This window comes from Mycteria americana, chromosome 5, assembly GCF_035582795.1.
Source record: "Mycteria americana isolate JAX WOST 10 ecotype Jacksonville Zoo and Gardens chromosome 5, USCA_MyAme_1.0, whole genome shotgun sequence".
In the NCBI taxonomy this organism is placed as follows: Eukaryota; Metazoa; Chordata; class Aves; order Ciconiiformes; family Ciconiidae; genus Mycteria; species Mycteria americana.
This window is the reverse complement of record NC_134369.1, coordinates 70,014,050-70,037,744: the sequence shown is the minus strand read 5'-3', so window position 1 is coordinate 70,037,744 and position 23,695 is coordinate 70,014,050. Positions and strand designations below refer to the sequence as shown.

Below are 23,695 nucleotides of genomic sequence, written 5' to 3'. Positions count from 1 at the left end.
TTTCATTTCCACCCCAATCGAAAGTTATACTTAGCGTGGTCCTGCCAAGTGCTTTTGCTGGATGAGCGTGCCCCATTCCCGCTGGCTCAGTGCAGCTCCCTGGAAGGGTCGAGGTGATGGAGGGTGTATTTGTAGCTCTGCCTGGAGCTGTGTAATAGAGCAAACCCCATCTTTGATGAAAGAAACATAACAGCAGCCTAGTGGGAGGTGATTCTCCCAGCAGAAAAGCAGCCGGGTACTCGCTTCCATGATCTCGATAGCCCCTGTTGGCTGTTTATTTTATTGCTGTGGATGGCAGCAACTGTCATAATTAAAAATCACTGCTGCAACCACCATCACCAGCCATGCAGCTCCAATGCAAAATTTCAACTCTGATGTCGGAAACAGTTTTGCTGCCTGTAACCAGCCGTGGGGGTAGCAGTGAGATTCAGACTGTGACAGGCTGCAGACGTTGGGTCTGATGAAACCCACGAACATTATACAGCAAAAATTAAGCCAGGAGAAAAGCAAACAGCAACCGGGGACATGCAGGATGGTGCCCAACGTCCCCAGTGATTTCCATGAAACCACCCGCTAAATCCAGGAGCCTCCCTTTAAACAGACCTTTGGCATGTTTGTTCAGAAGAGCTAAACGATTGCAAACATCCAACTCTCAGAAAAACCTTCATGGAAGTTTATTTTGGATGTTTCCCCCCTCCTACAGGAGCCAAAAAGGACTTCAGATGCCTTGTGGGACCAGCTGTTTGCAGCAGTGGATACCTATCTGCCTCTGTTGTAGGACAGGAACCGTACCAGATCTGTGCCTGTATTTTGAAGCAAAGTACAGCCTGCACAGCAGGACGGTGGACAGACGCGGTCCCAACAGCCAGAAGCACAACTGGCTTCAATGTCCTGAGCCCAAGGTATAAGTATCTTGCTCAAGTAATTTTATGCAGCCTTTATATAGAAGCCCTGAGGAATCACTCAAACAGCTCACTCACTTACTGCAGAGGGTGACTTAACTTCTCATATTTGGCCTGCAGAAAGGGCACCTGACAGACAGCTCAGCTTGAATATGGATTATATGTATATAGATGAAAAGAAAGGCCATCCGTTCACATCCGGCCCATCTCGCAGCACCACAGTCAAGATGCTCAGCTCGTCATCAGAATGACACAGTTGACCAAGCTCATAGTGATTTTTCTATCAGGATGTTTTTGTTACCAATGCAATTCCATTTTTCTCCAATACACCCAAATGTGGAAATATGCTTTACTGCCTACAAATAAATTCCAGTCTCCGATACAATAATTTCTTTCCAAAGAATGTAGAAAAATCACTACAATATGCCACTGCTGTCCTCAACTTCCTGCATTACGTCAATACAGAAAATTATTACTTACATTAACTATTACTTGCTGTCTACTATCAGCATTAAACAAATAAAATGTGTAACAATATATAAGAACTATGGATGAAAAAAAGCATTTAAATTGACAGGTCTTCAGGTCTTTCTCTATTTGTATTTACCACCCCTGGTTAACATCATGACCCCTGGTTTTTTACATACAGTGAAAACAGGAGTTGTTTTCTCCAAAATGACCTACAACAATTGCTAAAAAAGTCTAGCAAAACACATCTTACACTAAGACTTAGTGGCTTTTGCAGAAATCTCACTGAATCTTCAATCTACAGATTTCAATGTTAAAAATGTGTTCTAAAGGGACAGTCATTTGCCTTTTCAGTGAAGACAAATAAAGAATGAAAAAAGCAAACAAAAGGATGTGCAAACCCAGGGGAAAAAACCCCTAAATTAGAACTCCTCAGTCTCAGTTGTTATGCTAGAGTTAAATTATTTTACCTTACCATTAAAAAAAAAGTTTCAAACTTTGAGTTTGCTTCAAATACGTTTATCAGACATACTGTCTTTTCTCCAGAGAAGGTAAATACGACTGCCTTACAACTTGTAGGTAGAAGTCTGTTTACTTTAATTATAAAAACTGCAAAGACGACCACCACCTTGAAACAAAGAAACATTCACATTTTATTTTAAAAACAAACATTACATAAAACAATATAGAGATTTTCAAGTTCTGAGCACTTTCTGGACCCTGCTGAGGCACAGATTGGCAAAGTACATTTCCACAGTCTGGAATGGCTCATTTTTACACACCTGACCTTCCTAATTCAGCTTCTGGCCTCGGTTTCTCTCCCTGCCCGTATCAGGCTGCTCTCTGCCACTGTCACAGCCACAGATGTTGAAAATGCAGCTGAACATCAGCACCATGTTAAGCTATCTTCCCCTCGCTCCCATTTCCAAGTGCCTTTCTCTTACAAGTGTTTGCAGCAGGCAGAAGGAATGGTATAGAAGCCATTACTTTGCCTCTCTAAAATCATAGGGCAGTTTTTGGACGTAGTTTATCCTCCCCAGAATGACTAATCTGTATTTAGCATCACATACTACAAGTATCGAGGCACACAGCTACACCACACTGTGTGGAACTGTGCTTCTAGGTAACAGGTCCATTAGTATTAGTTTTGCTACCAAGCTTTATGCTAGTAACTTGCAAAAGATCGGGAGAGTGGATTCAACATTTCCCTCAAGAATTGATAATAAAATACCTTCTATTGTTTCTATACTTTCTATACTTTCTATTTGGAGCAAGGCACTCTTTCTGCTAGTGCTCTTTGAGCATGGCAATAAATTTGTCAATACAGAGCTACCTAATGTTTTCGAAAACAGACACTGAGAAGGTACCACATTATTTAGCTTTGCTTGAATGCAAAAGCTGACAATCTGACATTTGTAGATTGATCTAGAGGCTTTGGTTTTTTGGATAAATTTGAGTCCTCCGATTTTTGCTCTTGGTTCTTTTTCGCTTCGTCTTCATCAGCTGTGGGACGCTTTCGCTTTTTATCATCTGTTAAATCATTAACTGTTCCTCCTTTTGCTTTCTCAGTCCACACCTTTGAAGAAAGTACATCATTAAACAGAAAACTACAAATTAGGCCACAAAACTCACCACTTTATTTTATACACCTTCTTTCTCTGATAAGGAAGCACTGAAATAATTCCTGTTAAGAACTAATAAGGATCAAGTTAGGAACAATTTCCTTACTTTCCTTTTTTGTAACAACATTCTTCTTCAAAACTATACTTCATTTGAGCCTGTATATGAAATTGAAGCTCTTAATTGTCTTTTTGGACAAATAAAATGAAACCCAAAAGGCCTTAGAACAAATTTAAGCCCCAATGAATTAAGCCTGGCTATGCTGCTTTTAACTCCTTCCCTTCTCTTTTGTTATTTCTTCATTGGTTACATTTCTCTCACATGCCCCACTTTGGAAAAGCTGCTTTCTGCTATTACTTATTATTCACATAGTTTACGTTTTCATAAAGTATATGTTGTAGATCATGGCCCAATTCAAAACTGAAGTCCATGAAGATGGAGAACAGTGGAATTTAAAGAAAAAATTCCTAACCAAAAATAACCAAGGGATTCTGTGGGGGAAAAAAATTCTCAAAAACCCCCACAGAATTAAAGAATGCCTTCTTACCATTCTTTCTTCTGACGACAGCATTCTAAATCGACTCATGCCTTCTTTTATTACTTCTGCTTCATTCAGATCAGGATTATCTGTCAAAATATTTGCTCTGTTCTCTTCTAGCCACATCTGGAAACCTGTCTTTGGCCTAAAACAAGCACACAAAAATTGTCCGTTTAAGAAGGTTATAGGAAAACCATATCCCCCAAAACAACATTTCTAAATAACACCTAACTGGACTTCTTTGTTCTTGAAAGAAAAGACATATATATAGTCAGCAGTTTGCTTTCTCCTATGGTAGTACGCTTAAAGAACATGCTGACAAGGCAAGACTAAGTCAAGCATTTTTATTAAAACTGTGATATATATGGAGATTAACATTTCAGTTTTAGAATGACAAAGCATAATGGTTCTTTTCCTTTCTGACAGGGTCCCATCAACCTAAAAATAGAGCACATATATTAGCACGTTTCAGCGAATCCTTTTCACAATTCTCCTTGCCACTTGTTGTAGAACATTATCTGTAAAGGTTAATGAAAAGAATCCTAGTCCAAATGAATAATAATTACCTTCATCTTCCTCAGTTAAATGAAGTCTAAATGAAACATGATTATAATAATGCAAGTTTCATGAGGGCTGGGATTGTTAGAAAATACACCTGCTCCAGAGGAACAAGACAGATTAGAGTCTTAGCTAGGAAGAGACATGCTCCTTAGGCGATGTAAGTTTTTTGTTTGTTTCCTTTTTTAAAAAACACACTAAAATAAAGCTTTTACACTTTCACGTAAAACCCTTAGCTTTTAGACCTCCTTTGAGATTTGCTAGAGATGTTTAAACTTTAAGTATTTCCTATACTTGAACTGGCATAGCAGCATGGTTTCACTTCTTATTCAAAGGTCATCATCAGGTGCATAAGTAGTATCAAGGCAAAAATCGTTGCTTAGAGCCCCAAAATTACATTTTGCATTGTTCATTTATTATTCACTCACACATATATTTGTCTCAGGCTGATGCAAAACTACTACTTTGAATAATACTGCCATGCACACTGGGAAAGATTTAATGAACAGCATGCTTTTCTCTGTTCATTCACTGTGAGTGTAATGTGGCAATTTGGAAATCCAATCAATGTTTTTTATGCAGGTTTGTTTGAGAATATGTATAGTATAAGTAGCAGTTTACTAAATTTCTGAAGCCAGTTCACAAATGTGACAACTTGTGAGCTAACACTTTAATCTTGATGTTATGCTACTTCAGCTAGTCTAACGTCTTCAGAAACAAAATAGTTTTTGGACTTGCTATTCTATCAAAATTGGAATATGGCATTGAGATGCAAGTGTCCACTCACCTTTTGCTTTCAGTGTTCTCCTGTGCAGTGACTTTGACTTCACTGGACTCGTTTCCTGCTTTTTCTTCTCTTTCTTCCACTGTTTTTTCACTAGAGTTAGGTATACGAGCCTGGAAGAAGGAGGCTGCTAAAGCCTATAGAAATTGAGATAATAAAGGTAAGAACACCTCACTCTCAGACAACACGTACCATGTAGCCTAACAAAAACCAAGCCTTTCCTAAAGACACAATAATCACTTGCATTAACATAGCATCTAATCCATCCAATTTCAGCACAGCAGATTTTTAGTTAACACTAGTTAAAATAAAAGCACAAGATTCAGTGCAGAATGTAATTTCTACAACTGAAATTTTTTTTTTGCTGTTTTATGTGCTTTTATAGTTTCTGCAGTATACTTAAATGAACTTTGCCATCTAAGATGCTTTACTCAATCAGCAGGGTTTCATACTTGATAAAAGCTGGTAAAATTCAATTTACTGCTCTTTGCTCACTGAAACACATAAAAAGACTAGACACATAAAAATAACAAGACATTACCTGCTTGGACTTGGGTTTGGGAATCAGAGGCTTTATAACTGGAGGGTTCTGCTTGTTTACAGCTCGACTGCTAGACAAAGAATTTTTCTTTGAGTATTTGCTCATAGTGTCTAGAACATTTGCTGAGGGGACCACTGGGTCCTTTTTGTTAGATGACACCTAGCAAAACAAATAAATAGACATTTTCTTTATTTTCTGTCATATTCCGCTCCTCTGTCCCTCCAAGATATCTCTCATAGTTACATTGCAAATTTTAGATATAATAATCTGTTGTGGTTTTCAGAACACCACAATCAAACCAGCTGCAAAATTCTTACCTTAAAGGGATTCACTCGTCCTTGGCTGCTTGATGCAATTACAACTATTTAATAGGAAAGAAAAAAGAATGTAAAAACATGTGTGTGTGTGTACACACACACACACACGTAAATTTATGAAGCAATGTGCATATTTTAGATGAGTAGATGAAACAACATTAGCCTCATTTCCAAAGAACAGGGCTAACACTCCTTTTGTGTGTTTCAGCTTCTGTTCACTGAAAATTGAAGAGGAGAACTAAATCAAAGGCATCAACTATTCCACACCAAAGAAAAGAAGTTCCCACCAGGCTTGAAAGTGGTCAGATATAGAGAAAGACACTTTAATAACCCCATGAAGGTTATACTATACATGCTCAGCTATTATTAGTCATCAGAAATGCCACACAGGACCAACAGCTTAAAATACAAAACCACAGGAAGACCCAGTACTTCCTCCCCTCCCAAATCCGTTTCCAGTCCTATTATTCTTGCTAGAGGATTGGCAGGAGGGAAGAAGCAAGAAGCAGCAAGAGGTCACATTCTGCCCCTGCCTGCTCAGACTCACAGTTCTATGGCAGGGTTACCAACTCTGCCCTGTAAATGCAACCAATAAATGTGCCTGTGATTAGTAAAACAAATCAATTGATCACTGGTCTCATTTTTCCCCTGTCCCAAAGAATGCCTCATGACATAGCCAGGCAGACAACTGATTCAGCATTTGGCACAGCTACGGGAATCAGCATAGTGTCATGGAACATCATCAGGTAATGAAGACATCAAGAGGAATAGGGAACCTCTTAAAAACATGAGAACAATAATCAGTGCAAGCTACCACTTGACAACACTGTTATGCACTAAATTTTAGTAGTAATGGAAGAACAGAGGATAAAACCAGGAGCAGGTATTGTGAAGTATGACAAAGTTCTCAGTTCTCATTTATCTCTGGAATAAATGGAGATTTACTCACCAGACTTCGGAGCAGTCACCTCTGCTGCAGTGACACCTTTGGAGAAAGGATTTGGCCCTTCAGAACAAAGAAAGAGGTATGTATTTAAGTGCAATAAAATGTAATAGCATAACTTGTTGAAAACCAAAACCTTAAACAGAAAAGCAAGTTACAGTAAAGCAATCTATATTTTAAAGCATGATTCTCATTTTCAAATTGTACATACACTTCTACAAAACCATCTGTTATCTTTACCTAGATTTAACTTAAAGAGTTGTATGCTTATTCCCTAAACCTTAAACTGATTCCTTAAAGTGTGCCCAGCAAACTACTTGTCTATCAATTCAACTCCTGCAAGATTTGAGCTGAAACCAAAGTAACCGTTTCACAGGGTGACCCAGTCCATTAGAAATAGTATCAGACAACAGAAAAACTCCCCAAAGGTCCCTCAGTTACTAAGTACAACACACGAGCAAGCTGCTACAGAGCAGATGACATACACTAAACTTGTTACTCTGCAGCGACTGCAGGCACAGGCTGGAATACGCACCCGCTCACTCAGGTGGGCACTGCCACTCATCTCCCACAGGGAATTCCAGGTAACGGGAAGCTCAGAGGCAGGAGTTACTGCTTGTCAGCCCGTTATTCCTGCTGCATAGTTTTTCACATGTCAACACCCAAATAAGACAGATCAGAAACTACTAGACCAGTTCTAACTAGGTAGCAGAAAACCTAGTCCCTGCTACAGTTGCAGAGTTTCAAAACTCAGTGAAACAAATGGGATTATTTTCTATTTACATAAATGGCTTCTAAGTCAAACCTCCCGTACCTCACTTGTGGTGCCCCTGAAGGAGGTGTGCCTGTCTTTCCTAAATTTAATGTCAAAAGAACAAAACAATAGACAGAAAACCCCATTGTTTGCATAGTCCTATAGACTGCTGAGTTACCCAAACTACAAATGACCTGGGAATCTTCCAGAATTCCTTACTAAGTCTGTGAAAGACACATCTAGATAACTTCCAGCCTATTCAGAGAATATGTTTTTCTTACTCTGTTTATGCACTTCTGGTGTTTCTTCTACTTCCTCATAGGCATCAGTTTCCTCAGTATCTTCCATTTCTTGGTCCTGCTGAACATTTCTGACTGGCAGCCGACTCCACTCCGTGGCAGAGTTGCTGTAACTAAATGGAAGGAATTCATCAGAAAGGAAGTGCTCACCACATTCAGAAGGAAAACTGGAACAAAGGAAGGCTAACTTACTTATCTTGTTTAGGAAATAAGAACAGTAACATTTGGCATTTATTTGCATTATACCTCTGATTAAACTGTGGTGATTACTAAAAATAAAATAAAGATTCATTAACCACTTGAGGTCACCCTGAAACACCAAGTGCAGTTGCCTGAAGTGGTACTCAAGTAGTTTTAAGAAAGACCACACACAGCTATGAAACCGCCCCAAATTCACACTCAGCTAAAAGTACATGCACTGGCCTTCAAATAGCTCTGCACACAAGAGCAAGCACCCGAACAGAAACAGCAACCTTTTGCTACCTTCAGAGTGCATCACTATTGTTGCCAGAACACTTTGCCGCAAATATAAATGCGAACGTAAGGCATCTTCTGTAATCTCCACTTAAACATGTATACCTCCAATACCATAAATAACACTAGACTACTTTTCTGCATACATGAATAAATACACAGGTGGTAACATGGATGCATATTTTCACTCTGAAGCTTAGGAAGCGAGTTTTAATGTTTAATCCGATTATTCTCTGAATTCCCAGTATAGTAGTATGTACATTTCTTGCACTTCCCTCCTAATCTTTGCAGATTACTAAAGTCTCTGTACACATAAACTAAAGATTCATTTATTTCAACCAGAATGTCAGTGATTAATCTGGCAGTAAGAACAATATAGTGTTTGTGGCAAGTTTTAACCCTCGGAGTGGCTGAAGTCATAGCCATGGGATATTCATGATCTAGAAGAACAAAGTAGAGCATTTAGAAAGGAGTTCTAAATGTGCAGTTTCACACAGAAGACTCAGGGAAAGGCTACAGATAAGTTCAGGGACTTATCTCTTTCTCTTGCTTAAATAAGTTCCAAACTTCATATACGAAATTACTGTAGGAAGACATTGCTTCTGACAAAACGTTATGACACTTTTTCTGCACTATCAGACTGGTGGTTGGCAATTATTTTCCTTACAGCTGTACCGTCCACAGGCCAAGCAAGAACACAGCTCTTCTGTACAGTCTATATTTTTTTAAAAAACACATACATCTTTTGACTCATCATGCTTTACAAAGCAGATGCAGCTAGGAGAGGAAAGGTAGATAGCACAGATACAGGGGGAAACATGCATAGCAAACCTGTAGTATTTCCATAGCTTTGAAGAGCTGGGATTAATTAGGAGGGAATAAAACTAAATGGGATGCACTGAGATGGGATACCAAAAGAGGGGAGGGCTGGAGAAAGACAGAAGGATTTTAAGATAGGTGTGGAATGAAGTGAGATAGAGAGACTGAGACAAAGAGAAAAAAAAAAAGGTTGGAGTCAAATAAGCGAACCAGCACAAGCTAGGGGAAGGAAAGAAAAAAAAAAAAATTCTAATCGGGGCAACTTGGTCTTGAGTCCACTTTGCCTCTGAAGCTGTTGTACACAGACATACAGTAAGCAAGCAGTAGAAATATTTCCCTTTGTGTTAGTATCCTGCTACTAATGAGTCCTCACAAGATATCAACAAGAACGTACCATTTTATATGTACAATTTATGAGCAGAGCACCACAAACTTCATAACAAATACATTGCAAATTATGGTCCAGAAAAGTGCATCAACTGGACCAAAATGGTAATAGATCAGTAAAAATGTTCCCAGCTTTTTAATCACAGAAATTTGTGTTACCCAGCACTCAAATGCTTTCGGAAATCCTCTTCCTCCTCTTCATCTTCCAGTGCTGTTGCCAACTCACTTGCTTTCTCTACAGCCATTTCACTAAGCCGCTGAGCTAAATTTAGTCTTCGAGAACGAGAAGCATACTTGATAGCTAAATTCACAACGTTTTGTGTCATGAGGTCAGCAAGTTCCATACAACGAAATTCACGCTCCAGTTTACAAGAAAGCTGAAAGAGAAGAAGCCTTGAGAGTTACACACTTCACAGTTACACAGCTCTCAAGACTCTGGGATCAGAATATTATGGTCTTGGTGGAGCGAATGAATAAAGACAAACCACCAACAATCATGAGCTGCATAGCAAAGAAAAAGGCTTTTTTTTTTTCTCTCTCTCTTCTTCCTCCCACCCTTCATACTGATAAGCAATAACAATATTAACTGCAGTCCACCTCCTATTGTAGTCTGTGAACTAGCTGGATTGCCAGTCACTAGCCAGACTTCTAATAAGAGGAATCACATCAAAATTTACATCAAACGCCATCGACTCAAAATAAAGTCCCAGGGATTCTTTCTACTTTTTATTTATTTGTACTTACGGCAAACAGTTTCATTAGAAGTTCTTGCTGTTCTTTCACTGACTGATTTTTAGTATTTTCATCAAGTTCATAGCCATTTTTTGATAAATAATCCACATGGTTGTGAAATACAACAGAACGCCAGTATTGTTCCTGAAAAAGGGAGAAAAATGGATGCTGGAGGTCAGAGGGGGAAAAAAGCCCATGAGTCAATGCCTACCAATTTACAAAGTATTTTATCAATTTATTCTTAAATGTTCCTTTCATCTTATAATGAGGGTGATGGACAGACAATTCTCTTTAAAAGCCAATGCCTACTGAGGAAAAAACAGCCCACACTAACAACCATCCGTATACAAACTGATCCAAACAGTTGCCATGTATGTTAAATTCCATTTATATTACAGGCTTTCAGCAGGATGAGACCTACATGTTCACCAGTATGCTACCAGGACAGACAATTCTAGAATAAGTTGATTATTTTATCTGATAACTTCTGTTCCACAGCAAATTGGTATTCCAGAATAACTCAGTAACTGTAGAGTAATCATCACCTGCGAGACAGGTAAACAGACAACGTAACTCTTGTTGTTCAGGGAAATACTAGTATTTGGCTATTAGACCAGGCTAGCTGTGTTACAAAGTAATTATAAACTTATTCAAAACCAGGATGTTTTCATCAGATGTATGGGAATAATCTGTTTCTTTACCTACACAGAAGTACATATTCCCTCAAGCTAAATTAACAGTTCCCGGCGTTTCCTTTCGATTATTTGGGGGGGGAGTGTGTGTGGAAGACATACCCCATCAAACAAAGAACAAGAACACTTGAACCAAATGAAAGAGAATTCATTAAAAATGACAAAGTATTTATTATTGAAACTTTTAATCTACACTTCTATCAAAGAGAATAAATTTCAAATACCATTAAACTGTCTCTAAGGTTGAGGTTAGAATTTTATGTTCGTTTCTATTTTGTGCACTACAGCTGAACCCCACAAGACTGAAATATTTAAAACTATAAAAAATTGAAGAATAAATACAGATATTCTTTAGAAGTTCTCTGCAGGTGCATCTTGCTTCAACCAGCCTCTACCTTAAGAAAATAAGTCAAGCCTGAAGGCCTATGTTTTCAGAGTGATTATATGAATTGGAGCACTTAGTACATCTTTCAAAAAAAACATCTTCTAGAAATTTTGTTATGCCTAAAATATTAAAAAACAGGCACCTTCAAGAGGGTCTTCATGTGGATCCCAAAATGTGGTGCTTCCTAGAACATTAATCACTACCCACCAAAAAATTAAAAAAAAAAGAGGGATAGAAAGACTTCATTGGTCAGAAATAGATTATGTGTAAATATAACCTTGCCTCAGCTCTAACAGCTTTATTTTGTATTCTTCTAGAAACAGTTATGAACCAAACCAAACCAGAAAAAGCTATACAAAACAGTGAACCCAAATAACCTCCGTAGCCACATGTCTTACTCAGAGTTTGTACTACCCTCTTTCATAGTAGAGATGATTAATAGGAATCTTGTATAATCCCTACTGTGGGGACATCTGAGACTCACTGAGCTGTGGACTCAACACCATTCCATACCTCCATCTGTCCCTTTTCTGTTGTAACTTGACAGTAAGGAAGTTTAAAAGATAATATTGCTACAGCAGGCCGTGGGAGTGTAGGAGGGAATCGGGCTCCTTTACAAGGAATACACCTGTGCGAGGGAAACAAAACACATATACAATCCTCATCACCTACAGCCACCAGTTGTTCTACATCTAAATCATGTCTCCTAAGAAGCAAGATACTTTAAGAGGATTTGTTCTTTCAAAAGTAGTAATTAAATTACTGACTTAAATATAGCAATATGTAAGACTGCATTATAAAGGGTTATTTTTACATTGCAACCTATAGAGATTTTAAAACCAGCAAAGCACGTGCTGCCCTTGTTCACACCAGAAACTCCAAATGTGGCACGTAACAGACACAGATCTCCGTCTCATACAATACACGACTTAACAGCTATTACAAAACGTAAATGCAATTTATTAAAATCAGAAACTACTGAACAACTGAAGGCCACTGGAAAAAGAGCAGGCACGTCTACCATTTATTTTGATGAGGGGTTTTGGACTTCATGAGGAGAGTGCTGTGTTCAGACACACAGGGGGTGGTGGGGGAGGAATAGAGGGGTGAAACAGATAAGCATACACTAAAAGCGTAGGCTTATTGTTTCATTATATATAAACTAGTACTTTCTGGTAACAATCACTTAAGCAAAACATTGATTGGGGAAGAGCTGTATTTCCAGCAGCACCAATGCAGCGCTGACAAAAATGTCTGGTTTTATAAGCTACTGTTTCAGATATTAGAGAAAAAAAAAAAAAAAAAGAACAGGAAGCATTAGTGTTCTGGCTATCTGTGTTAATTAAGGCATATGGTGTTTCTACAACAACCCTCCCCCCTTCTTATCTTTAATATGCTAGTGGCTTTGAATAAAATGTTCTTTGCAACTCAGGAGTAGCACTTTCTTTCTTGCAGTAGACGGAAAAAAAAACCCCCATGACGACAAACTCACACTTGACCATCCCATTAATGCGATGTGTCCTGCACATTTTTGGTGAATTTTCTGGAGGCCAACATTACTTAATAATTCAGAGGAAGAAACACAGTGAATTGACATTTACCAGTGATATCAAATTATTTCCCTTACTACAAAAAAACCAGAGGATTACAAAGAATGTCACATAAATTGAAATAAAATGCAGTTTCCCACCAACCTCTACAATTGTGCATGACTAGCAAAGTAAAAGAGCCTAAATTTCAGTAAAATATGTGAGCTGATGGATTCTGCTCTGGTAGGAAAAGGACACAGATCACTGAATAGAGAGGACTACAAACAAAGCTTAGCAACTAAATGTCCAGGATCCATGTTACAATAAAGAGAAACAGAGTTATTTAGACATCACCGGTATCACATTTTATAAAGTAATGGCTAACTCTCAGCTAAATATTTGAGCAATTTTACATACAAAATTGTTCTTCATGTCCACAGTATAAGTATTAATATAATAAAAGACAGTTCTGGTTTATCTATGCCTAATGATGTAGATTAGTTATAGGACTGGATTCTTCTCAAAGGGACAGAAAGGGAAAACATAGCTAAGCAAAAAACCCCAACCAACCAAAAAAACCCAAACCCCCAAAAACCATCAACAGCAGAAGCAGATTCCTAACAGCAACCGTAACTTTTTAGTAGGTTTCTTTAGCAAAATGCAGTCTGATGAATGTGTCTGCATCAGAGATGTGTGATTTCATAACAAAGTCCACACGCCTGTTAGCCAAGGCAAAAAGCCACAATTAGTCAGTTACAAGTTATAAAACTCTAATGAGTTTATGCAAAACCAATTTAGCAATGAAACATGATGCAGAATTACATTCATGAACTACATCATTTACTGTGCATATTTACTAGCCACCTGTTTCAGTAAAAGTTGTTTCCAGTTTCTCTTAGTAAGAAATGCGCTGTAATTTAAAACCAAGACAAACAAAGCACTTCCTTGTGAAATATCTGACCTGAGCTGCTGGGGATTTTCATGGATGCCAACTACCCAGTAATGATCAGATTTTCCTTTGCAATGTTCTCTTGTGTTACACACCGGAATCCAAGTATTCCCAAGTCCTCGGTTCAACATCCGCACAATTCCCTCAGAATCCACGTAACAAGGGGTACCTGTTTGTTACAAGTGAAAACAATTATTCTGACAGGCAACTAAATTACAACACAAGTATAGTTTGAACTGCTGGATACTGCTGGGAAACGATGGTTTACGTATCGCAAATACGACATCCTCTCACCCAAACAGTACAACCTAGCTGAGAAAAACTAGGTTTCTTAGAAAGATGCGCCACCTTCTGACAGTCAACACTACTGCTAGTTAACCGACACGAGTTCAAATTTAAAACATTTTATGAAGAAATCAAATTCCTACTGCTTGGGTAGATTCCCAAAGAAAATTAGCTATTTTACAATTACTTTTCCTGGTTATCATAAAAACGCCTCCCAGGCTACCAACTTTTTGGGGGAGGCTTTTGCCGACATAGTTGAACAAGCCTATTGTGGTGTATTAATGTATTCTTTTTGCTGAGCAGGGCAATCAATCGGGAAAACAAGTTCTGATAACATTCAAGTGTATTCTATTCATAGTGGAAACATATTAAAGATTTCTGATAAATATATTGAAAGAATAGAAAAATAGAATTTTGTTTAGCATTGAGGAGATTGGAAAAAAAGTCTAGAGTCCCAAGATTACCATTACTAAAAGGGCATTAATTAGCCCAACTCTCCTCCAAAATTCCCCCAATAGTATCAAGATTTCTCAACGTCACTCATGCAGGCATTTCATACCTTCTGCAGAGAATCCAACCCATATCAAATAGGATTTCTTTGTAAGAGAAAGAGGGTCTCCATGCAAAATTTGTTTTTTCTTTTTTCCTAGCTCCATCAGCTGTACTCCGAGGCATTGGTCCCCATCAAACCCAGTACCTAGGAAGAAGTTGTTTGATAACTATGTTAGAAAACAAAAGAATTGTCTTGTCTCTTGGCTAAATTTAAATTTTGAATCAAAAACTAATTCTAAGGCAGGGTTATCCAGGAATACCACTGTCAGACAAGCAACTATTTGTCATTTTGGACATACAAAGCATGCATAACAACTACTTCCTTAATTTCCTATAGTAATTCATTCTGGCATATCTGAAACCCAAGTTTAATCTATTAATGTCACTGTTATAAAATTCTCCCCTTCCCCACAGGTTAATCTAGGCATCCCAATATAACATGTAAGCTCTGCTGTCAGATGTCAAAGATCCGTGGGTTGTGACAGTAAAAGCATCATCAAGAAGAGAAGAAGGATAAGCATCATCAAGAAGAAAAGAAGGAGCATAAGTAAAATACTTCTGGTGATTACATACAAATTAACCAGTGTTTGAAGCCAGTAACAGGTGAGGATTGAAAACATAACCCCAGTTCAAAAAAGACAGAAGGGAGAAAACTACCTCTGTGATAAATAATCATCAGCTGCTCTCCATGTCCTGCCATAGATACCACTGGACCTGGGAGACTGAAGATCTCTTTCTGAACTCCTCCGACTGTAAACACGCGAACTAGCAAGGCACTAGTGGCACAAGCAGCCCAGCCTTGACCTAGACAGATAGCCTCAATGTCTTCATCCTTTGGCATATCTACCGTCCACTCCTTGTTTGCATCCCATGAGCTAAAATGAATGCAGTGGAGCTTGCTAAAGCAGAGACAAAGAACAATAGTCAAATATCTCACATGAAGAGAGAGACAGTATCTGAAAATATACCAATATATTATGTTTTTATCATAGACCTGGAATATGTGATGGTCATAGAAAGGAACTACAAATTACAAGTGGTCATGTGCAAAGGTGTTACTCTTATTATTCATGAACTGAAGAGCCAGCTCGACCTCCAGTACTGAGGATTTAGAGCCTCTAAAGCCTGAAGCAGAGACAGTTTAGTGGTCTGAGGGGAGATTTTTTAGATGGAAACAGGTAAGTGTCCTGCTTAATTAACATTAATAAGAACTGAGGTGCTCAGTACCCCTGCATATCAGCCCTCATTACAAGTCTGCCATATTATGCTATCTTTCAAAGGGAAAAAAAAATTAGGAACTTCAGTTCTGCCATCTTAATAATTGAAAACTGCCCGTGACCAATTCACAGACACCACAGCTTTTGATAGACTACCAACTTCCATTGAGAAAAAAATTTGAAATTTTCAGTCAGACAACCAACACATACAAATAATACTTTTAAAGGTAAAGGGTGCTTTTCAACTTATCACAGTGCTGTATGTGTGAAAATAAGAAAGTTCTTTCTTCAAGATATTTCCACAGAAACCTGCAATAAAATATTGTTGCTATTGTTCTTAAATGCAAGAACAGAGTCTAGCTGGCCCAGCTGCTTAAGTCTTTCTATGGTTTTCATAAACTTGTGTTCTTCACACTTATAATTCTTTGGGTATCTCCAAATATGTCTCCTTAGCAACAGTGTGAAAAGAAATAGCATAGCCCTTATGATTTATCTTTGATCTGAGCAGATTGAAAAACTATTGTTCATGTTTATAATTTCCTTTGAGCTAGCAACGCATGAAGTTTCCAGTATATATATATTTTTAAAAGGGATTAAAAAAAAATCCTCAGGAAACAAAATACATCTGTCAATATTCTTGAAGTCTTCAAGTGGGTGGATGTGAAAAATCCTCCTCGAAAGTGGTCCCATAAATAAAAAGCACAATCAGAAGCCAAAAATCTCAAAAAGTGATAGAAGCTGAAATTAAAAAGCCGAAATATTTGAAACAAGACAAGCGTAACTCCATAGTATGGGTTTTGCAAAGCAAGGCCATGACTTACCTTGCAAGTTCCTCTGTACTCTCACAGGCTAGTAAAATAGCTTCAGTAGAGAGGTCGGCCATCGTGTGATTCAGAGAGTTTGGCAGGTGTGTTGCATGATGTATGGAGGTATCATGAAATTCTATATCTATAGCATTGTCTTGCTCATCATTGTAACAGCGAATGATACCAACAGAATTCCATACCTATTAAAAAGAACACACCCCCAAAAACCACAAATCAAGCATACTGCCCTAAAACAGCCTGCTATAACTTTCTCATCTGAAACAACAGTAGGTGGGAGGCTGGAGGAAGACTGAAGACTTGTGTAGTCAGGACTTGTAGTTTCTAAAATAGCTGAATTAGGCAGAAAGTAGTTTCATCCTCATTGCTTAGCCATCTTTCTCCTTACAAAATTAAGTGTGAAGAACTTCCAGTTAGAAAGAAATAGCGGATGATTCACGTACAAGTCTTAACAGCACAAAAATATCCACAAGTTCTGGCTAGAAAAGAATTTTTAAAAAGATTTGCTGGAATTCTATAGCACAGGTACAAATTGCATCACTTGCTTTTGTCTTAAAGGCAAGTATTTATTTCTACATCAAAAGCAACCAAAATAAAAAGCATAACATTATGCAGTCTTCACATTAACACAGAGCTACTTTCCACCGTTTAGCTTCACACTGTGAATTATTAAAAAAAAACAAAAATCTTGGAAAAGATTAGATTAAGACACAGCAAGAACTGGACAACATTAACAAAGCAACTAGATCTACATAAGCATGCAGCAGCGAGATTTACCATGAAACGATGCATGAGATGTGCAGGAGTGGAGCCAGACTGGAACGGCTTTTGCTTGGGGGTTGGCATTGGCCCATCATAGAAAGGCTGTTGTGTAGATGATGGTGGTAAAGCTGGGAAGCCACCAGTCTGATCATCATCATCATCATCTTCCTTTTCAAGAAGATTGGAATTGGCTTTTATCATCCCAATATCTAAAGTTTAAAAAAAAAAATTACATTTTATACATATTATTATGAAAGAATATAGGTTAAAAAAAATGTAAAACAGTCAAGATTTCTCTAGAAAAATAAGGCAGAATATATCTGAGTAAAGGATGATACGAGATCGTCCCAATAACAGCACTAAAGAGCTGTGGAAAATTAGTTCATTCTGTACCTAGTGAGTTATCATCATCATCAATTATTGCCCGTCTCGGATGGCCTGAAGTTGGCATGAGGTCATCATCATCACCATCATCTTCATTAGCTCCAACCTTTGGGGAAGACTGTGGTTCAATCATATCTCCATTTAAATAGTCATCGTCTTCTCCATCAAATAGATCGTTGTAGTCTTTTGTCACTGTACTGGCAACCTAAAACCAGGTTAACAATTATCATAAAACTTCTTTTGGACATGGAATTCAAAGAATGAATTAACACACAAGAGGGAACTTTCAACACGCAATAGAGAACATTCAATATAATTTGGTAGCCTAAATAATCTTGTTAATTTAAGAAATAATTCATACTGATCACCTTGTCATTTGGTTTCTTTCCATCCCCAACATTTTCCAACAAGCCCAGATTTCCTTCAGTATCTGTATAAGCAATTTGCCTATATTTGGGGTGCCATGCCAGTCCACAAATTGAGTAATTTTTCTCATGCTTCATCCTAAAAAGAATATAAAAATAATGGATTTTTAGTAAGCGGCTCAGGGCAGAAACATCCACAAGAGTTATTGTAAAAAGTGGTAATATTTACTAGTATTAGAAAGTGATGTTACACATAATAAAATAATTAATAGGTCACCTTTAGAATAAACAGCTACTATAAAAAAACAAAAAACAGCAGGTCTTCCTTTTCTATGGAGAAAATCATTTAAGCTTTAAAAATCAAACAGAATCATATTCTTAAAACAACAGCTTCCTGATACATGTAGAAAAGACAAAGTAATTCCCCAGCAGTCATACATTCCAGAACCATCCAGTTATAAAAAGAACAGTTGTTTCTCTTGTACCAAACTGATGAGTTAATCCTTTATCTTTTCCACCCTTTATTCTCACAAAAAAATCCTCCCATTAATTATTTACATAATCTGTCTTTAATTCTTAACACAGGCATTACAGTAACAATCATGTTTCTTACCCAAAATATTCAGACAGATAAATCATCCCTTCTCTTCTCTACCTCACTTAATCATACCTTTTTTTTTCCTTTTCTTTTTTTTTTTTTTTGAAAGAGAGATGCTTTAACTAGCCAAGATAAAGTGCATTTTGTCAGTTTGTCCTTTTTTGCCTACAGGTGGCTGACTGATGTATCTGCATTTCCCTCTCCCTTTAGAAAATACATCTTACTGCCAATGATCTTGGGGTTTGGGATGTGAGGAAAATTAGTTTCCATCAAAATTATCCTTTAATCAACTATTAGATTAAAAAGTTTTACAAGATATTTGCACACAGAAAACTAGACTATGGAATTTGAACAAAATCCACATTCATGTCCCTTCCCTATTCTATTTCTAAAAATGTAATAATGTAATGTTTCCAGATCCTTCTAGCTATGGAGCAAGGAAAACAGTCTATCACATGAATCAGAACATACTTCTGTGCATACTGGATATGGTGGGGGAAGGCAAAACAATGCCACATTTCTACCTACCACCAAGAGTTATACTCTTGCAGAAGCTGCTTCCTTGTAGAACATGGAAATGATACGGCAGCCCTTGAATTCCCTTCAGCATGTGAACTGCAGTATTAGTGCACCTCACTCGGGTTGCACAAGAGAAGAGCCCTCCTCTTGCTCCCTTTGCTCAAGTCTGGACTGAGGGGTGGCCCTGCCTCGCAGCATCACCCAGGTCTGACACAGTTCTTTTGACCTGTGTGCTTTGGCTCCCTCTCTGTGGATGCGCTCCCAGCCCCACCACCAGCTGGGAGACCATCTGTGAGGCCAGGTAAATGGTATTCTTCAATCTGAGCCTTCATACGCTGTCTCCTGGGGTGCTTGTTTTCAGTGGAACATTAGCAGAAAACTTACAGATTTGCCCTGTAAATCTTATTACGACTTTTCAAGCAGCAGAGTTCTACGTTTGCACAAATAAGTTTTACAGAAAAGATAATAAAATTCTATTTCAAGAAAAAACATGTACTTAAGGATTTATGCAACAACACTGAATACCTCTCTATGCACTCCTGCGTTTCCACATTCCACACCACTATACTCCCATCCACACTTCCAGCTGCCAGATACTGCCCACAAGGAGACCAGGCCACAACATTCAAGGGCTAAGGAAAAAATATAAAATAGGAAAAAAAAAAAATATTACCAATGCACACACATTCATATTCTGGAGCTTGAAACAGACAGAAATTCTGGAATAAAATATAATAATAATAATGACCTTTAGTAAATCATATTCAGCCTCCTGTTCTAGAGCTGGCTTTAAGTAGTTCCCAGCGAGAATCATTCTTTAAAGATAGCACACTTTTTTTTTTCAAGAATATCCATCTTCTGTCATTAACTGCTGTCATGAGGTCAAACAAAACCTGAATCTAGTCATGTAGACAGAAGCACAGTATATTTTGCAAACTCGGCACTAAACATAGCGTTAGTTATTTTGAACTTAATACAGTTTCATAAATTAAAATCCAAGACTGTGTGTTCTGTATCTTAGTAACACTAGGAAAGCGGTCCTTTTTAACCCAAAGGTTTCCAAGTATATAATGAGGTCAAAAGAAGGAAGATGGCACAGTTAGGGCTACTACGTAGCTAAATTTCAGCTTAATAAAATAGAAAGTGAACAACTGGTATCTCTGTTCTGTACAGAAATAATACTCTTGACATTTTCCCTAAAATGCTATGTATTTAGAGCAATTTGTGAAAACAGATGTTCTTCAGCTGCAGCTGGTGACTCACCAGTAGACCTTAAAAATCTAGTGGGTTACTATAAATGAAAGAGGGGAACCAGAGCCACATAAAGACATGTTTGACACTCAGCTAGTATCTCTTGCCTTGTTTTCCAACATAAAGTAACAGGATCAGAAATGAAATAGAAAATGTGAGCAATTGTTACCGGGGGACAAGGGGGAGAAGACAGATACTGTCCAAAAGATAATCTCTAGCAGAATAACATTTAAATTATGGAAGATTTAGCAAGCGCCTGGTTTATGTGGTTTATGTACCTACCTGTGTGATGAATGTATCCGATAGATCGAATTGACTATCCCAGGTTTCTCTTCTGTATAGTTTAACAACTTTATCTACAGGAATTGCCAGCAACTGTTCAAAGAAAACAAGAATCAGACAATTTAGAACAAGTTACCTTTCAAACAGAACATTCAAATAGCATAGCTCCTTCATTCAGAAGTATTAAATTGTGACTGCCTCATATTTAACGGTTCTCTAGGATCCTAGCAATGCCAACTGAGAAAGTAAAGAAAGCTGAAGTAACTTGAATTACAAGGCTCTTTAATGCTTTCCACATGCAACACAGCAAAGCATGCCTGGTTTTATTTTAATCTTAATTTCTTCCTGGCAGAAAACTGAAGATAATGACAGCTGCACCATAAGGTTAGAAGTTCTTATTTATGAAACACCTAACACACACATATAAATAGTTTTAAATGCTGTGAGCACAAGGCTTACCTTCTCCTTTTCCCTCCCTCCCGAAATCTCTTTTGATCAGGTTACAATTTCTCAATAAATCTTATTTGAATAGCTGATTCCTCAAATAGCTCATTTCATCTTTCACAAAACTACATAAATGTTACTGCCTGCTTATTTTTTTAGGATTTGGGTTTTTTAAAGACTTTAACAATTTGCTTTGTAAGAGAAGCAAGACAACTACCTACATGTCAAACGTGTGTGCATGTGTGTGAAGAATTAGCCTAAAAATTAAAGTATTTGTTTTTATGCAATAGGGCTATTGAAACAATTTGTACTGCAGGTGACATTCTCACAGAAAAGTTATACATAATGCTATCATAGCAGCCAGGTATTTTGAAGAGTGGACACAGGTAGACGGACACAAATGCTAAGTCAGGAAAACAAGATTATTCAGGTAAGAACTGTGAGAAAACACTGGAAAATACTCCTAGATCCAGTATACTGGAATGTCAATAAAGGATGAATAGGTTCTGCCACACTATTATCACAGGCAAGAACAGAAGCCATAAAAAATGCTTCCAAGCAGCCAGCTTTCGCTCAGTTCCCTGTCCTTTACTTCAAGTATGGCAGGGCATGCCTCATTTCATACAGATTCATATTTATCTGCTCCTTCCTCCTCTCCCTGTTGCATTATCAGATGCTACAGAGACATCTATATAGCTATACTAACTCCCCAACCCATTTTGATTAGTGATCCATACATGGTACTATTGCAGCAGTAGTAAACAACGCACTAGACCTGCCGTGTGTATCAGCACCACCTTAAGTCACAACAGAATCAACTTGTTCTTCAGGTGAAAAGAAAGGGAACAACTTACTAAGGAAATATTTACAGAGCAAGATTACCGATAGGGCAAAATTTACTTGAAGCAGAGAAAGACCAAACTCCTTTGATGCTCTGTTGTGAGCAATTTGATTATTTCCTTCACGTACAGTGTTCCTTCTTATTCAGCGCAACATGACTGTTTAACGTTGTTTTGGGCTGACAGCTGGACTACTGCCAAACACAGTCTGGAGCTTAAACAAGTAACCATTTCCAGGTTTTTATTTTTCCTAAAAGTGAACTTCACCCCAAATATTTTCCTCAGTCCCAGGAGCTGCAATTTGGGCTTGCCCGGATTGAATTCTACTGTTGGACTCCCAAAGAGAGAAGAAAGATTAAGATGTGTCTAAAACAACGTCGCTTACCTTCCCACTGCCAGGTTGCCAGCCAAGCCTGCATATTGATTTAGCATTTATCACATCATTACATTTCTGCAGCAGTGGCCAGCTTGTCGTGCATGTCTGAAAACAAAACATTAGAAAATGAGTTTTCTAGCTCTGTGAAAATCTACTGCATAGTACAAATTCTTAAAGGAAAAGTATGGAAAAAACCTAAAAGGAAAAAAGATGCACCATTTTTGGAACTGAAATAATCTCTTTCATCCAAATACAATGGTACATACTGCCTTAAAAAAACCAAAACAAAACACCACCAAACTGAAAAAATATCTTGCCAATATAGACCTGAAACTATTTTAATGACAATACAACTCTTGTAACAGAAATAAGATCACAGAGCAAGTGTTTTTAATCAAGTACAGAACAAATGAGCTCACATATTTTTAGGTTATAGAGAAATCTGGCCAAAATGCATTTGTCAAACCCAGATCAACTGCAGCAAGGTGACACACATCAGGCCTGAATCTCGCCACTGCAGTACAAAGAATGAATGGCTATATTCTCAAATTACAGCATACATACATACATCATACTGCCACAGTCCTAGGACACTGTTAGTGTAATTGCCCCAAAAGGCACCCACTGTCAGTCTGGAACACGAGATTTCACATTAGAAGAATGCTTTGGTTTTAAAAAAGTAGCAATCCACAAGTGTGGGGGTACGTTTTCAACTGTACTTGCAGGAATAATTCCACATGGATTCTTATTCCAGTCAATGGCATTTAGCAAAAATAATCCCACATACATATGCAGAACTGCCTTATTAAAACGTTCACTTGAAACCTTCTTTTCAAGTTCCTTAGAGTTCCAAGAGCAGACTAAATCTGATTCTTGCACTAAATCTGGTTTCATACAGGCCCTGAACTATTTCAGGCAAATATTGCCAAGCTAAGCCTAAAGACTGTATTTCTAATAAATTATGTTCTTCAAACTGTGATTTATGTCCTCCTTCTGAGAAATTGCAATGAGCAATGAGCTGAAATTCTGAAATAACACATCAGATGTCAATTGCTATCTTTACACAGAAGCATTATTTCTGAACGTGCTGAGGACAAAATACACAATGTTGGCCAATGAATAAAGACGAGCGGAAGAAATCGGGGATTCCACAGACAGGAAGAACAATCCACAGCTACCCAGGCAACATTTCATAATCAGGCGTTGGAATTTCTCCCAGCAGTAGATAAAAGTATTCTGTAAAGTGTAGTTAGATTCCCCCCCCCCCGCCCCCAGCCGCTATTCCAGTAGGATTATTTCAGTCCAG

General features: G+C 37.9%; 1 protein-coding gene across 4 annotated transcripts in view; it reads right to left on the bottom strand.

Annotated features, from left to right (window-relative positions):
- Positions 1-1,999: 1,999 nt before the first annotated feature.
- Positions 2,000-23,695, bottom strand: part of WDHD1 (WD repeat and HMG-box DNA binding protein 1) — a 29,900-nt gene continuing 8,204 nt past the window's right edge. For all 4 annotated transcript variants that reach the window (XM_075503897.1, XM_075503901.1, XM_075503898.1 and 1 more), the window contains exons 7-26: positions 22,399-22,494; positions 20,731-20,823; positions 19,723-19,829; positions 18,084-18,219; positions 17,725-17,920; positions 17,347-17,540; positions 16,567-16,751; positions 15,186-15,427; positions 14,536-14,673; positions 13,704-13,860; positions 11,727-11,841; positions 10,149-10,280; positions 9,564-9,781; positions 7,707-7,837; positions 6,678-6,734; positions 5,729-5,772; positions 5,412-5,570; positions 4,874-5,007; positions 3,538-3,673; positions 2,000-2,946 (exon numbers count right to left, since the gene is read on the bottom strand). In XM_075503897.1, coding sequence (XP_075360012.1) covers positions 2,746-2,946; positions 3,538-3,673; positions 4,874-5,007; positions 5,412-5,570; positions 5,729-5,772; positions 6,678-6,734; positions 7,707-7,837; positions 9,564-9,781; positions 10,149-10,280; positions 11,727-11,841; positions 13,704-13,860; positions 14,536-14,673; positions 15,186-15,427; positions 16,567-16,751; positions 17,347-17,540; positions 17,725-17,920; positions 18,084-18,219; positions 19,723-19,829; positions 20,731-20,823; positions 22,399-22,494 — 2,871 coding nt within the window. In that variant the 3' untranslated portion in view covers positions 2,000-2,745. The remainder of the gene's footprint in view (positions 2,947-3,537; positions 3,674-4,873; positions 5,008-5,411; positions 5,571-5,728; positions 5,773-6,677; positions 6,735-7,706; positions 7,838-9,563; positions 9,782-10,148; positions 10,281-11,726; positions 11,842-13,703; positions 13,861-14,535; positions 14,674-15,185; positions 15,428-16,566; positions 16,752-17,346; positions 17,541-17,724; positions 17,921-18,083; positions 18,220-19,722; positions 19,830-20,730; positions 20,824-22,398; positions 22,495-23,695) is intronic.